The 16,172-nt window shown below is 36.4% G+C and overlaps 2 protein-coding genes across 2 annotated transcripts; both read right to left on the bottom strand.

The window, feature by feature from the left end:
- Nucleotides 1-810: 810 nt before the first annotated feature.
- Nucleotides 811-1,785, bottom strand: LOC112614293 (olfactory receptor 2AJ1). The gene has a single exon (XM_025370715.1). It carries the CDS (start codon nt 1,783-1,785, stop codon nt 844-846), a length of 942 nt encoding a protein of 313 aa, XP_025226500.1. The 3' UTR covers nt 811-843.
- Nucleotides 1,786-13,864: 12,079 nt separating this feature from the next.
- LOC112612205 (olfactory receptor 2T8) lies at nt 13,865-15,562 on the bottom strand. Its single transcript, XM_025366415.1, has 2 exons — nt 15,295-15,562; nt 13,865-14,823 (listed from the first exon to the last, which is right to left on the bottom strand). Exon 2 carries the CDS (start codon nt 14,801-14,803, stop codon nt 13,865-13,867), a length of 939 nt encoding a protein of 312 aa, XP_025222200.1. The 5' UTR covers nt 14,804-14,823; nt 15,295-15,562.
- Between the last annotated feature and the right edge of the window lie 610 nt (nt 15,563-16,172).

The following is a 16,172-nucleotide window of genomic DNA, read 5'->3' as shown; positions in this document are numbered from 1 at the left end:
TGCCCAGCTGCCAGAAGGCAGATTTGACACAAGCTGTTCATATGTTTTAAACTGATGAAGTATGTCTTACTGTTTGTAAAAAGAAGAAATAAATAATTAAATGAATTCTCAATAGAAATATTTATTCTCTTCTTTGAAATAAATTTTAGGACAAATTGCTAGAAGAGTTTCTAGAATACAATCCTATATGTAAAAATGAAATAAGAAAATTTTATGATACTCTAATGTATAGTTCCTTCTAGCATAGGATGAATAATTCAATTTTAACACAACTTATATCTGTATATTTGTGTGTACATATATATGTGTGTGTGCGTCCATATACATATTATATATGATATATATAATATAAATATATATATATAATTTTACTAAACAAAGGTGTTGACAAACCAGGCAAACAGTAATGGAGATTTCATATGGAATTTGTGAATTTTTGATAAATGATTGTTAGCAAAATAATTTTACAAAGTTTTGTAAAAATAAACATTATATGGATTTGTCTTTTCTTATACAATAAATGTGTGATTTTATTTTTAAGGATATTCTTACAAAGTCTTACAATTTTAGTGTTAGGGAATAGGACTACTCCTTGGGTAACTTTTACTTCCTGTAACTGTTGCATGACTATAAATGGTACCACAGAAGGAACAATACATTTCTAGTGGTAAATGTTTACAACACAAACACAGGTTATTATTTATTATTAACAAAGTTTCTGAAATATTCACTTCTATCCACATGTGGCAAGATAGAAGCTTTGATTTCTTTCTAGAAAACCTATTACGAGTACTCTTCAGGTATTTAATGTAGAAATAGAATGCACGTTCAGGAATTTCCTATTCATTTTTTATGCAGAAACTTCGTTTTGAGCATATTTTTCATCGCCGCCAGAACATCTTTATTCCTAAAGCTGTAGATTAATGGGTTGAGTGTGGGTGTGAGGATCGTATAGAATATTGCCAGGAACTTATCCTGGCCTGGAGTGTGGTATGATTTAGGTCTCATATATGTAAAAATAAATGGCCCATAGTACATCATGACCACAATCATGTGGAAGGAACAAGTGGAAAATGACTTTTTTCTTGCCTCTGACGATTTCATCTGGAGGACAGTAAGAATAATTTGGCCATAAGAAGCAGAGATCAAGAAGGCAGGGATCACCAGGAATAACACAGCACTTACATAAACCCCTCGTTCATAGTTTGTTGTGTCTGCACAGGACAACTTCAACATGGCAGGGACTTCACAGAAAAAGTGATCGATTGCCCTAGAGCCACAGAAGGGAAACTGCAGTGCGTAAGCTGTGTGGACTGTGGAGTTGAAAACCCCAATAAGCCAGGAGCCTCCAGCCATGAGAGTGCTGGCATACTCCTTCATTAGAGTCGGATAGCGCAGTGGGTGACAGATGGCCACATAGCGATCATAGGACATTGCAGCCAGGAGAAGGCACTCACCACCCAGGAGGGTGAGGGACAGAAACACCTGGAACCCACAACCTGCAAGTGAAATAGTTCTGCTGCCTGACAGGAAGTCAGTGACCATTTTGGGAATGATGTTGGAAACATGAAAGATATCCATAAAGGAGAGATGGCTGAGCAGAAAATACATTGGAGTGTGGAGTCGTGAGTCACTGCGAATGAGGAGGATCATGAGTGTATTTTCTGTTACACTCATAATGAAAATGACAAATATAAATGAGAAGAAAACCAGACTTGTTGGGGAAGAAGAGAACACTCCCAAAAGTATGAAATCGCTGCTGAAAGTGTCATTCTGATGGCCCATCGTGAATTTGCTTTGTTTTTTAACCTAAAAAGAAATAATAAATAAATAATAAATAGAGAAAGAAAAAAAGTGTAAATCTTAATCTCAGAATAATATGCCTGCATAATAAAATGAGAGTGAGTGATGCATGTTTTGTAATCATCGAGGAACTCTTAGGAAGCTTTTGGAGTGGGCATGTTTTACAAGTTGGGCGTTTTTATTTGTTCAAACCAACTGATGATATTTAGTATACTGAGTGGGCTCTTGGCTCCACGTTGAGTCTCATAATCTTAATTAATTACATATAATTTACTTGAGTCTACCCTTTTCTCAAATGTCACCTTCTCAAGGAAGCCTACACTTGCACACCCTTTAAAAATTTGTAAGGCTCCCAGTTGAACCCTAATTTCCTGGTCCTCTTTACTCTGCTCCATTTTCACATGTTTGCATATCACTTTTCACCTTCTCGTACATTAAATAGTAAGCACACTGGTTATATTTACTGTTTATTTTCATTCTCTGCCAGAATTTTCCCTTCACAACGAGAGATCCTTGTTCTGTTCACTGGTATAGCCAACTGCCTGGAACAGAACCTAGTGCATAGCAGTTGCTTAACAATGTTTGTTGAATATTTGAATGAAACAAATGAACCACGGAACTTAATATTCTCTAATGCATTTATTATTTAGATTAAACTTATAGAAAATAAAATGTATAATTCTAAGACTTCCCAAAGTAATAAGTAATAAAATGTTGTAACAAAACCCAATATGTTTGTAATTTGAAACACGATATTTTAAATGTAAAAAATAGAAGTATCATTTAGTCAACATCAACCACGTGTCTTTAAGGATATATTTTTACATTTACCTGTTATGTTAACTTGTAGAAATTGAAGTATAATATATTAATCCTCTATGTGGGGAATAGTAGGTGTTGGTATTATTTATTTATATTTTGATAGTCATTATTTAAATGGTTACAGTTATTTGTGCACCTCCTGTATGTGTAAAATTTCTCTCAATATAAATAAATACATACAAATACGCATGTACATATTAATTTGTAAATTATAAAATTTGTAAATACATTAGTCCAGGTTTCTGTCTTTCAATAAATTTTATAATCATGAAAACAAACAACAAACATTGAAAAATTATTTTCCACCTTATTAACAACTACTTAAGTTTGAATAAAATGAGCTTAGATTTTCCCTTTTGTAAAATAAATGCAAAAGTATGTCGCTGACAATATATAAATGATTTTTATTTTAATTTTTGTGAATATTCAGATTCTTCATAAATAACAGATCCCTTAATCCTATTTTAATTCCCTTGAATTACAATAATGGTGTGCTATGACTTTCAGAGTTAGAAAAGATAAGCACCTCAGTGAGGTTTACAGATGTTTGTGTAATTAGTCCTGCCTGTTTTTTTGTTTTGTTTTGTTTTTGAGACAGAGTCTTGCCCTATTGCCTAGACTGGAGTGAGTGGCCCGATCTCGGCTCACTGCAACCTCAGTCTCTGGGGTTCAAGCAATTCTCGAGCCTCAACCTCCGAGTAGCTAGGACTACAGGTGCCACTACCATGCCCAGCTAAGTTTTGTATTTTACTAGAGATGGGGTTTCCCCTTGTTGGTCAGGCTGGTCTCAAACTGCTGACTTCAAGTGATCTGCCCGACTCAGCCTCCCAAAGTGCTGGGATTACAGGCATGAGCCACCATACCCAGCCAGTCCTGCCTGTTTTTACTGTTTTGACCCATGGCTTGTAAAATTTAATGACACACATAGATTCAAACTTAAGGGCAGTGGTCCCTTGCCTGAGCCAATCATACATAAATTTACAAAATGAAAAAATACTGCTGACAACTCACAACCAACACACCCGTATCTAAGGTTGTTAACTTTTCGTCACTCCCTGGAGTTACATAATTCTTCCCGTTGTACTTTTCAATAAATGATTTACTTTGTTTCCGAAATCCCATGTCCTACTGAATCATCAGTTCTTAGCCAACTTCCTGGCCCATTTTAGGTCTAATGAATTCCTTTTTACAAGAAAGATTTAATTTTTTAAGTGATTTTTGATGTTAAAATATTTTTAACTATGCATAAATTATCCATCTCTGTATTTCATACTGGCTTTTACATGTTTTAGAGTTCATATTATAAACACAATAATACCTGTATTTTTTCTTCAGAAATTGGAAGCAATCCACAATTTATTTCTTATCTTCCTCATCATCTTACTTCCAGCACCTTACGTTCACTACCATGAGGCACCTGCTATTTCTGCAACTTTTTTTTAATGTTTCTTGGCCTAACCAATCAGCGATCTGAAATATACTCCCATGATGATGGAATGATTAATGAAAGCATATCTTCTATGTTATCCAGGAGTATTTCAATTTTGGATGAAATCTGCCACTGTATGCAAAGAGAAATGCTCTAGTAGTGAGCTTCTCAATTCCGTGTTTGAAAGTGGAGAAAACATGTGTCACCTATCCTGTAGCTTGTTCCCCATACATGCAGCTCTTTCCCAAAGTAACATTCATTTCTCACCCATCTAGCTCCAAGTATACTTTGTTAGTAATGTTAAATGTTAGAGAAAAACATAACATACACCCTACATCCATCTCTTTTCTATAAGCTTGGAGATTAATCAGAGAACATGCTCTCCTCAGGATTCTGTTTTAACTTTTTCAGTTTTTTGGATCTGTAGTTTTTAGGAAATTCTTATGCTTTCCAAAAGTCTGTTCACATCTTTATATATACTTAAAGTTTTATCATTTGGAAGGAGCAGTCAGTCAGTCCAGGCTAAAATTTAACCAGTGGACATTATACTTCACATAAACTGAGCATAAGAGAGTCAATTTGATTTGAGGAAACACAGGTCATGATTATGGAGAAAGAAATATAGAATGACACCAGCATAAATCATGTAAATAATTTCATACTAAGTTTAATACAAACAAAAGAATAGACTTTTTTTTTCCAGATACATCATACTTCTTTCAAATGACAACTGTATGTGATTAAATGTCTGCGTGTGGGTGTGTGTGGGTGTGGGTATGCGTGTGAGAGACCTTACCATATCTAAAAATGTCTTCATTTAGGAACAATAATTTAGGCTCCTTAAATTATTTAGCCAATTATTCCAAAAAGTTGGTATGTGTAGCCAAATTGTTTGTCAATGGAACTACCTCAGAGCCCATATGTTTATTCCCATTAGTGAATCAAACTATTCCTATCTGATTGCTGTGCAAATGTTCTGTTGAATTTACCCCTGCTTGGAACTTACTTTCTAGATGTAGACACCATCATACCCCAGTCTCCTTTTGTACTCTTACTCTTCACTCATTGACTCACTACACTCAAATTCTTCTGAGCACTTTATATTTATGAAGATTTTTCAAACACACTACCTAGTCATTAATTTAGACTTAGTTCAACTAAAAATACTTTTCATTTATCTACCATATGTCTAACTATACTGATAAGGCATACAACAAGTTTCTTCAAATTTTGATATTTCTAGAAGTCATTATTTCACTAATATTGATATGACTTTACATTCAAATGTTAGGCAGTTATTTATTTACTTCTACATTCTTTACATTAAATGTTTGACTGCAGGACAGGCACAAGACAAAATTCACCAAATCTATTCTGATAAGCCTAATCATAAATGCTTCAAGTATCAGACTTAATGAGTCAGTGACTGACTAACAAAAAAATGGTCACTGGTAATTCACTGAACTACAGTGGAGTTTCATAGGAGAAGCAAAAGTCAAATACTAAATTAACCTAAATATGGATGAAATTTAACTATTACTTTATCTAGAGCAGATATGGATATAGTAGAAATATAATGGATGTCACCTAGCCCAGGAGTTAGTATGCTATTGATTCAAATATTTTATTAAGAAAATAGCAATAATATCCATATCCTAATGCTTTGAAAAGAGATAAACAAGAAAATTTAATGCAAATACAATAACCTGAAAATATTTTTTCTGTCTTACATGAAACACCAGATACGAAATTATATCTGAAATATTCATTAAATTATATCTGAAATGAAATTCTATTAAATGAAGATCATGACAGCACCTGCCTGATAAAGTTATTTTGAATATTAGATGAGAATCATTAAATACCTCCCACCACAAACACACACACACACACACACACAGACACACACACACACACACAGAGTGAAGAGCGAAAACAGAGGCCTGGCACACAATCAGTATTCAGAATGATTAATATCGTTACTACTATTAATACTATATTAGTATTCTTTTTGTTGTTGTTTCTTAAATTCACATGTAAGTGGTTATATACCAGGGAGTGGGAGACAATGAGAAAGTAAGGGGGAGGAAAAGAGCAGCAGAAAGGGAAGGTATGAAAGAAGAGAGATTCAGGATATGATAGAATCAAATTCTGTAAAGCAAGGTATAACATAATGGAATTGATCAGAAGTATATTTTGTACTCACTGTCCAGAAATTTGGTTCATTCAGCTAGGGAGAAAGCAGCTCACCACATTGAATGAGAATGTTTAGGTTGGCTTCCTCACCCACACGCACACATGAAATTGTGTGATACACAGCAAACTGAGACTTTGAAATCAAATAACCTGAGCTGCTTACAATTTCATTTTATACCAGCCATTTGATGTTTTCATTCATCATTTTTCCCTTCTATTTTTTCAACTCCATACAATCATTACAGAGTGAGTGACCACATGTCTTCTCCTTGTTACTGCGACCCAGTTTGAGGGAATCCTATAATTAGCGTCTCACGGTGACATCAAATACATCACATCATGCACTAAAGTGCTCAAGTAAAAACTACCATGCACAACTGCCCAAGCCAGAAATCACACAGCCATTCTGGAACTCTCTTTATCTCTACCCCCTTCCATAATTGTGTCACTATCGCCTACATGTTCTGCTTTTGTAAATGCCTCTCAGGGGTTATTCCTTCTCATCAACTGGGTTCCATGTGTGGTCACGGTGGCTGTAAAGCACACATTCTATCCTTCTCTTTCAAATGAACAGAACCTGTATGAGCTCAGCACCATCCACATATAATCACACACTACTCGTCACTTCTTGAAGCCAGTAGAGTCTGGCCAACTGATTAAATCCTGGACAACTACAACACATGAGTGGTGGGGACTGAAGATACAGACCCTTCTTGCTTCCTTCATCCTGATTCTTTAGCATATGGATATGATGATGTATGTTCCTGAAATGTTCCTCTGTTTCATAGGGACAAAATCCAAGGTATTAAGGAGCCGAAGATAGTGCTCTACCAGGCAATTCCTGTTGATGACCAATCACAAAACCTGCCCTGATTAGCCAAAATAAACACTTGCTTCTTATAAACAAATTAAAAATGATTCTTGCTTTGAGGGAAGTGCTTCAACATTGGTCTCAGGAAATATTTTATGTATGACCTCAAAAGCACAGGCAACAAAACAAAACAGACAAGTACGGCTATATTAAACTAAAAATCTTCTGCACAGCAAAGGCAACATTCAACAGGGTGAAAACACAACCTGCAAAATGGAAGATAATATTTGCAAACTATTCATCTGACAAAAGATTAATATATAGTATATGCAAGGAACTCAAATCAATAGCAAAAAAACCCATAATCCAATTAAAAATGGGTAAATGATCTAAATACATAGTTCTCAAAAGAAGACATAAAAATAGCCAAGTACTTGAAAAAATATTCAACATCACTAATCATAAGGGAAATGCAAATCAAAACAATGACAAATCAAAAAAGACAAAAAATAACAAATGCTGGTGAGGATGTAGAGAAAGAGAAGTCTTACACAGCGTTGATGGGAATGTAAATTAGTATAGCTATTATAAAGAACAGTATGAAGGTTCCTAAAAATATAGATCTATCATATAATCCAGGAATTCCACTCCTGGGTACATATACAAAGGAAAGGAATTTAGCCTATTGAAGAGACATCTGCACATCCATGTTTAGTGCCGCACTATTCACAATATCCAAGACATGGAATCAAACTACATGTTCATCAACCAATGAACAGATAAAGAAAATGTGTTATATATACACAATGGAATACTATCCGGTCATAAAAAGAATGAAATTTTGTCATTTGTGGCAACAGGATGAGCCTGGAGAACATTATATTGAGTGACATAAACCAGACCACAGGAGGATAAATACTGCATGTTCTCATTCACATACAGAAGGTAAAAAATCGGATCTTATAGAAGTAGATAGTAGGATAGTGGTTACTAGAGGCTGGGAAACATGGGGAGCTAAGGAGGAGAGAGAGAAGTTGCTCAATGAGGACAAAATTATAACTATGTTGGAGGAATAAGTTCCAGTGTTCTATAGCACTCTAGGATGATTATCGTTAATGACAATTTTTTGTATGTTTTCAAATAGCTGCAAGAGAGGATTTTCAACGTACCCAGCACACATGCATGCACACACACACATACACACACAAATGTTTGAGGTGATTAATATGCTAATTACCCTGATGTGATGATTACACTTTGTATGTATCCAAATATCACTCTGTACTCCATAAACATGTGCAAGTATTATGTGTCAATTAATTTTTTAAATTCGTGTTTTATGTTTAAGTCCCTACTTACCAAGTCTCTATTACTGACGACAAAACTGAATTCTCTCTTATTATGCACTTAATAACCTTATGATGGCATTAGAAAAAAGAAAACTATTTTCTCATTATAGTGGAGGTAATTAAAGGCAAAAACTGAGGTGATTTCCAGAAACTAGGGAAATGTATTTTGTGTGGTAGTTAGCAAGTTATTTGTTAACTCTGTTACATGTTCTACTATAGAATGCATAGCAAAACCCAGCAAGTGTGAGATGAACCATGCTAGAGTTAGCAGAGATAAAACAATAAGCATTGCGGGTCAAAGATTCATCTGCCTAAAACATGAAATAGATATCACCCAAGTCTCATACTTAGAAGCCTTGCAGGACTAAAAACATTAACTGGGGTTGAATTGAAATGAAGGCAGCTGCAAGCACTAGATGGCGAGTGTCAGCCTGACAAGGAAAAGACTCCATGGCTCAAACCTCATCAAGCACTTTCCCTTGAGAACGCTGCAGAAGACATTAGGTACCTTGCGTGTCACAAAGAAGCAAGTTACGTTTGCTCCCACTGAAGTCTATTGTTGAAACTATTCTCAATGCAGCGGCATTTAACTAATATTGGGAATAATCAAGAGATTAAAAACTCTATCTTAGCAGTAGATTTTGATGGATATTGGTTTCAAATGGAAATGAATAGACACAAAATATATTTTTAGAAACAGCAGTACTGTCAAAGGAAACCTAAGTCTGTTTGGTACCACTCTGAATGTGCGTGTTGTGGAACTGTAAGTAACTCCCTAGACTGTTGAGATTGCAGTAGCAGGAATTTGGCCACAAATTGTATGCATCAATGTACAATCTCCACTTTCATTTGCAGATTAAAAAAGCGATAGGATTATGCTGAGGGAAAGAAAATTCAATGCCAAAGGCAATGTCAATTTTAAAAGGACACAGTGGACAAACAATCTTTTCAGAGGCCAAAACGAGGGGTATATAAAAAGTTAGCCAACATGATTTCTCCACTGACAGCAGACAAACTCTTTACCACTCCTGTCAATTAAAGATCTTTGGATTATTGTTTGTTAACGTATTAAATTTCAACTGGATGTGCAACAATTTAGTCAACTATGATGTTACTTGTTACATTTATATAACCTTTCAATTTTAATAGTAAAAGTAATGTAATAAGTACCACTGTGTTTCTAACTTTTTATATTTGAATCAAAACTAAAATTCTGTGTTAAAGATAATAAGTTTATATTTCTATTAAGTCATTTCAAATAATTTCAATGGTGTATCATTTATCTAAATAAAATGAAACTATTACGTTTGCTTTATTGAATAATTTGTAAAAATCAAGCCTACTATAGGCGTACCTTAAAGTACTAATTCACTTTAGTGCATTATGTACATATGGATATTATGTTAGAATGTTAGTCATTTCGTGATCAGAATATACAGCAGAAATATATTAATGAGAAAGGGTTAGTGAAGAAGGCAAGTGAGTTGATCTGGGAATAGAAAAACTAGCACAGTGGTCTGTGATAATCGTTTGCTACCCTTAACACATCTATTAGATTTTATATTGAGGGAATCTTCAATCTATAATTCCAATATGTTTTACTCAAAATATTTAGCACCTGCTTTTATATGATAGAAACACAAATATTGTAATATTATAATGACAACTAAGTTAATTCCCTGCCTCAGATTTCTCCCCATATAAATACATTTCAGTCCTAATACTAGATTCTTCTTTCTGGGACCACAGTTTTGAGCCTGCAGACATTCTCCTGGGTCACACTTTTTAAAATTAAAAAAAAAAAATCATAAAATTTGCCTGAGTTTAGTTCACATTTCTGGTGAAACTGAAGTATTTATATTTACAGAAATTGAGCTGTCTTGCATCTTTTTCATAAGTTGGGTTCTTTCTTGCACATAAACACTCTTCCCCAGCACTTCTAAAGGCTTCAATTTCTTCAGTTTTCCTAAAATTTTGCATGTAAATCTTCCCTCCACGGAGACTTCCTTGTTCTCTTCAAGGGGATGACTCTCTCCCCCTCAGAGCCTGTTCTGTCAGAACGTCACGTTTAATCTACAGTTTAGCTGCTTACGTTTATGTGGACTGTCTGCCCCTTCCTGATGAGGGCTGACTGCAGGTGGACCCTAGAGCACCCTGAACATCTCCTGTGCCTTCCTACATGACCTGACCCTGAAGTCCTCCTGGGGTCCTCATCTCCCACCACATTTGACCTTACCAAGTTCCGCTGCTCACAGGACATTCCAGGCAGGGCCTTTCACATTTAGCACACTGGGCTCAATACCCCTTCCTTCCTCATGGTGTCCAGCTGCTGTTCGTGCTACTCAGATGTTTGTTTCAATGTCACCTCCTTGAGAGTGACTCAGAGGCATTGGGTGATACTCAGTTCAGTGATTTCTTTCTGATTAGCTGACAGTTTGCAGGGAGAAGGGGGATATGTGGTTTGAAAGGAGCAAGGAAAAGGATGAAAGACACCTTCCCAACAGGAAGTCCTGTAGTGTGTGGCTTCTGGGAGAGAAAACAGCCACCCTTTCATAGGGCACCATTAGGAGCCATGTCCCTAGGGGATGCCTGAGAAAAGCGAGGAGAATCTGCCGCAATAGCTTGTGTGAAAGGAGGAAAACCATTTGACAACATCTTGAACTCTAGTGGAAGAAATGATGGCGATTTCAAATGAGTGTGCATGTGTATATGAGTGGGATGGGGGCAGTGCTCACTGAAACACTGTGACAACTAGCTCTTTCCTGAGTGCAAGCTTTTTAAAGGGAGACAACTGGATTCAGGTCTATATAAAGGTAAACAATGAATTTTACCCCAATAAGCTTGTCTCCATTGTTTTTAAAAAAATGAGAATTAACACTGAGCCGATTCTGGAAGGTTATGGTTATAACTAAAATAATAAAATGAAGGTGAAATATTAAGCAAAATACATTTGCAAAGTAAGTACTAAATGAACAAGAGGTATTTCTGTTTATTACTATTATTATAGTTATTATATAAGAAGTTATACTCTACTTCATCTAGGCGAGGGTTAAAACAATTCACTTAATGTGTCTGAAAGGATATGGAAGTTGACTATTTGATGAAATTACTCTATGATCAAATTATACCTGTGTTTATAGAAATAAACCAGGTTTAAAGGGTAATAAATTGGCTTTAGATACCCTAAAGCACAACCTGCAGGCCTGGGGTAAATGCCTCAACCAGCCTTTCTTCCACAATCCCCAGGGGCCACCACTTCCACAGTACTGCAGGGACCTGCCAACCTGGATCTCTCTGGCTCCTGCTCCCTGAGAGCGTCTGCTCTACATTCCTCTGCTCCTTATTTCAAGAAAAGGAAAAGTTGTGAAAGAAAAGATTCAGACTAAAAAAAAGCAAAGTTAAAAAAAAAAAAAACTCTAAATATGTGAAACTATTGTATTACAGTTGATTTTTGGATTTAATTTTTTGTTTTTGGAGATCACATGAGTATATATTTATAAATAAATTGATATAGAAATAAATGTATGTTTATTGTTGTTTCCTTTGTAAACTCAGCAGTCTCTTTAACAAGCCAAATTTCTTGCCTGAAAGTTACTGTATCTATATAATCATTTACCAGTAAAGGAGTGAAAGACATGCCATCCCCCAAATAGCAAATTGGAATACTGATTACTTTGAGTTAAAAACATAGGAGCAGCGGTTGTTTCAGAAAGGGCCAGCCGATCATTCTCTTCCTACATGCGCGAAGCCATAGAGATCCCTCGGCAGGTACACCCTCCATGTACCAGCTGAGAAAATAGCCCTCACACCAGACACTGGGATCTGCACTGCAATGGATCAGAATGAATACACTTACCTAAGTAATCCTTCTACAAGTTTTACTCCCCTACATATACCTCCTAATGACTCACTTAGAAATGTATTGCTGTTAGCCGATCCCCTTTGTCCTGTCATTTCTTCTCGGGAAATATAAAATTGTCTCTCTTTGGCCACTTCTTCAGACTCCATGCTCTTGTGAAGAAGTCCCTGTATATGTAAAATTAATAAAATCTGTGTGTTTTTAGTGGCATCATTCCTCCAGTGAAGTGGAATGTTCTGTTACAATTCATAATTAAAACAAACAGATTTATAGCTTTAAGCAGAATGCAGGAGGTGGAAGAGATGTACTAAATACCTGGTTTAATAAAATAGCAAAGCTTGAGGCATTGAATGATAACACGTGTCAGGAAATATAATAACAAATAACCCAATATATGATTTTATTTCCAAAATTCCAAGTAGTCCTATGAATGCCATAGATTGCCTATTAATTAATAACCAAGTTGTTTTTGCTTTGGAAGCATATACAGATTTTTTTTCCCAAAAACTGAAATAGACAGTTTATATCACTAGGCAATAGAAAATAAGCTAATGCAAGAGGCCTCACCATTATTAGTCATCAGGAAAATGCAAATTATAAGCAAACTCAGTTCCTACTACACTCAGAAGAATTGCTAAAATGAAGAAAACATCAATATTTGGAGCAACTGGAACTTGTGTGCATTGTCAGTGGCAGTATAAGAGTAAACAATCACTTTGAAAACAGTTTACTAGAGTTCATCAGACACCTACCAAGAAAAATAAAAACATATTATTACAAATAGGAGATTAACAGACATTTCAATCGTAAGAGCTTCAAACTTATAATAGCCCAGATGCCCATCAGCAAAATAATGGATAAACAAATGATGAAATTTTCCAAAAACGAAATACTACTTAGCAGTAAAAGAAGAGCAACATATCAATGAGGTAAAAATGTGGAGGGATTTTAGAAATATATTCAGCTGAAAGAAGGAAACAAGATTCAAGACAATACTACTGGTTTCCTTTGATATGAAATTTTAGAATAGCCCAAACTAATAAACAGAGATAAAAATTAGAGCACTGGGTGTATCTTAGGCCTGGGGTATCACTGGAAAAGGGCCTGCAGGACCTTTCTGAGGTGGTGAAAATGGTATCTCTTGATAATGCGTAATTACCAGGGTAGATATTTGTGGAAATCAGTTGAAAAGGAACACCTTAAATGTGAGAATTCTGCTGTGTGTAAGCTACACCTCAATTTTAAACAAATGGCAACAATTAACCTTCAAAGCTGTTTGAATGGTGAATTCATTCTTTGAACAAAATATTATTGTGAGGTATGATGTAAAACCATCTTACTAAAAATTAGTGATTTCACCGATTTTTAACAATTCACAATTTGATTGGATAATGATAGCTGAGTAAATGAACCCAAGGAATGAAGATTTATCTGCAATTCAAAGCAACACATACACACACACACACAAACACACAGAGAGACAGAGAGAGACACACACAACAGAAGTAGATATAAAAGTGTATATTCCTCATCTCTAGGAAATTCCACACAAACACTTTGCACAGTTTAGAATGTTGGAGCAAATATATACACTCTTATTCATGACTTAAGGCCACACACCGACCCATACACCTTGTCAGGGCTCCCTTGACCTCACTGTTCCTCACACTGTAGATGAGGGGGTTTAGCAAAGGGGTGAACACAGTATAGAAGGCTGACACAACCTTATCGTGGTTCGTGGACCTATGAGATTTGGGTCTCATGTAGGTAAAAATGGCAGCTCCATAAAAGAGTCCCACCACAGCCACATGTGAAGAGCAGGTGGCAAAGGCCTTCTTGCGGGCTTCTGTAGAGCGCATGTGGAGAAGAGCGGCGAGGATGAGACCATAGGAGGACAGGATGAGGGACAAGGGCACCAGGAGCATTAACACACAGCAGATGTACATGGCGTTTTCGAAGACTGAAGTGTCAGCACAAGCCAAACGCACCAGCACGGGGGCCTCGCAGAAGAAATGATCGAGCTCGTGCGCCCCGCAATACGGGAAGCTCAGGGAAGCAGCAGCCTGCAGGAGCCCGTCAGCTGCACCCAGGAGCCAACACGACATGGTCATCCTCAGGCACAGCTGCCAGCTCATGAGCATGGGATATCGGAGTGGGTGGCAGACAGCCGCGCAGCGGTCATAGGCCATGGCTGCTAAGAGGAAGCACTCTCCGCCCCCCAGCGTGGGGAGGAAGAAGATCTGCGCACCGCAGCCGGCGCGGGAGATGGCCTTATTTCCGGTCAGGTAGTCAGCCGCCATTTTGGGCACAGTGGTGGAAACCAGCATCATGTCCATGAGGGAGAGTTGGCTCAGGAGGAAGTACATGGGCGTGTGGAGCCGGCGGTCCCGGTGAATCAGGAGAATCATGAGGGCATTGCCAAACAGGGAGGTCAAAACAATGGCCAGAAGCATCATGAAGAGGACTTGGTGGGCTGTGCTGTGGTTAAAGAGGCCTAGGAGAATGAAATAAGAGGTAGAGCTCCCATTTTCCATGATTTCACATAAGAGTGACACTGCAAATGGAGAAAAAGATGACAGTGTTTATCCTTTATGGTATTCCATTTGAGTTATATAGTTCTTGAAAAGTAGTTGTGTGAAAGCGATGAAACCTATGTCAAATCTTTCATTTGCCACTTGCAAATTGTTCTAATTTGTGCATAAAATTAATTCAACTTTTTCTCATTTCCAAGGATTAATTATAAATTCTTCTCAGGCTGAGTATTGATTAATTTTATATAACAAATCCACGTTCTGGATAAGTTGCAAGTGACCTGTCAGAATGATTTTGCTTTATCTGATACCATCATAAGTGAGTGGGAATGAAATGATTCACATAATTTGTCATTTTATTTGTGCTTGAGTTACATCATGCATAGTCAATATTTTAGGAGCTGAATTAAGTCAATATATTTCATTATATAAAACTACATCCTTGATTATGAAGGTTGTGGGTCTATAACATACCAAAACTCATTGAAACCTACCAAAATCAGGTGGTTTCCCCTGACTTAATCCAAGAAGACTTTTTTTAACTTTCTAAACAGGGTGACTTATGTTCTTAGGTCTGGAAAGACTAAGTCTGCAAATGAAAACATACTTAATTTGGAGTTGCGAACACATTTAGTCCTCCTTTATAGGTGATAGACTGAAAACAGTACTGACATTCTTGGATATTTTTTATTTCTTTGCAATTTAAGAGTATAATGGTAAATACACATTTTCATTAACTGTACAAGGTACTTCGTTGCAATGAGACTTTTTCTCATCAGTCCACAAGCATAACCTTTACCAGGTAAAGGAGGAAAAAGAAAAGTAAAATCTTTATCCAATCACAGAGATAAATTAGTTTTTTCTTCAGTCTCAAGAGAAATGAAATCTTTATAGGCATTTTCCTCTTAGATCTGCTGGTGCAGGATGTTTTCTAACTTGTTGAATAAATGTGGCCACACCTGCATATCTATGCTGATTCAATCTCAAGGATATGGTCTAATTCAGTAAAGTTACATGGCAGAAGGAGCCCATCTCTTCCATGGGCATTCCCTTTGCCTCCACTTTTTGTATCCACCCTAAACTCAAATGCCAATCGTGACTGGGAAATGCAGTGCAATTGGGTCAGTGGATACCAGGGTGCATTACTTGAGCATCATAATTTTACTGGCAGCACAATACCTGAGGGTTTTATTTGGTTGTTTAAAATATCATGGAAATACACATATTTCCTTCTTGACAAATAAATCCTACATTTGACAAAACTTTGTGATATTCACACCCTGGTATCTCTAACATGCACATTTTTTTTCTTTTTACTTCTTAGAAAATGCAATAACATGTACTTTCTACACGTAGGTACTATACAAAATCT

Source organism: Theropithecus gelada, chromosome 1 (assembly GCF_003255815.1).
Source record: "Theropithecus gelada isolate Dixy chromosome 1, Tgel_1.0, whole genome shotgun sequence".
In the NCBI taxonomy this organism is placed as follows: Eukaryota; Metazoa; Chordata; class Mammalia; order Primates; family Cercopithecidae; genus Theropithecus; species Theropithecus gelada.
The sequence above is the reverse complement of the archived record's forward strand: the minus strand, read 5'-3'. Positions and strand labels throughout refer to the sequence as shown.

Coding starts and splice junctions, on each gene's coding strand:
- LOC112614293 (XM_025370715.1), bottom strand. CDS start 1,785: ATGGGCCATCAGAATGACACTTTCAGCAGCGATTTCATACTTTTGGGA.
- LOC112612205 (XM_025366415.1), bottom strand. CDS start 14,803: ATGGAAAATGGGAGCTCTACCTCTTATTTCATTCTCCTAGGCCTCTTT.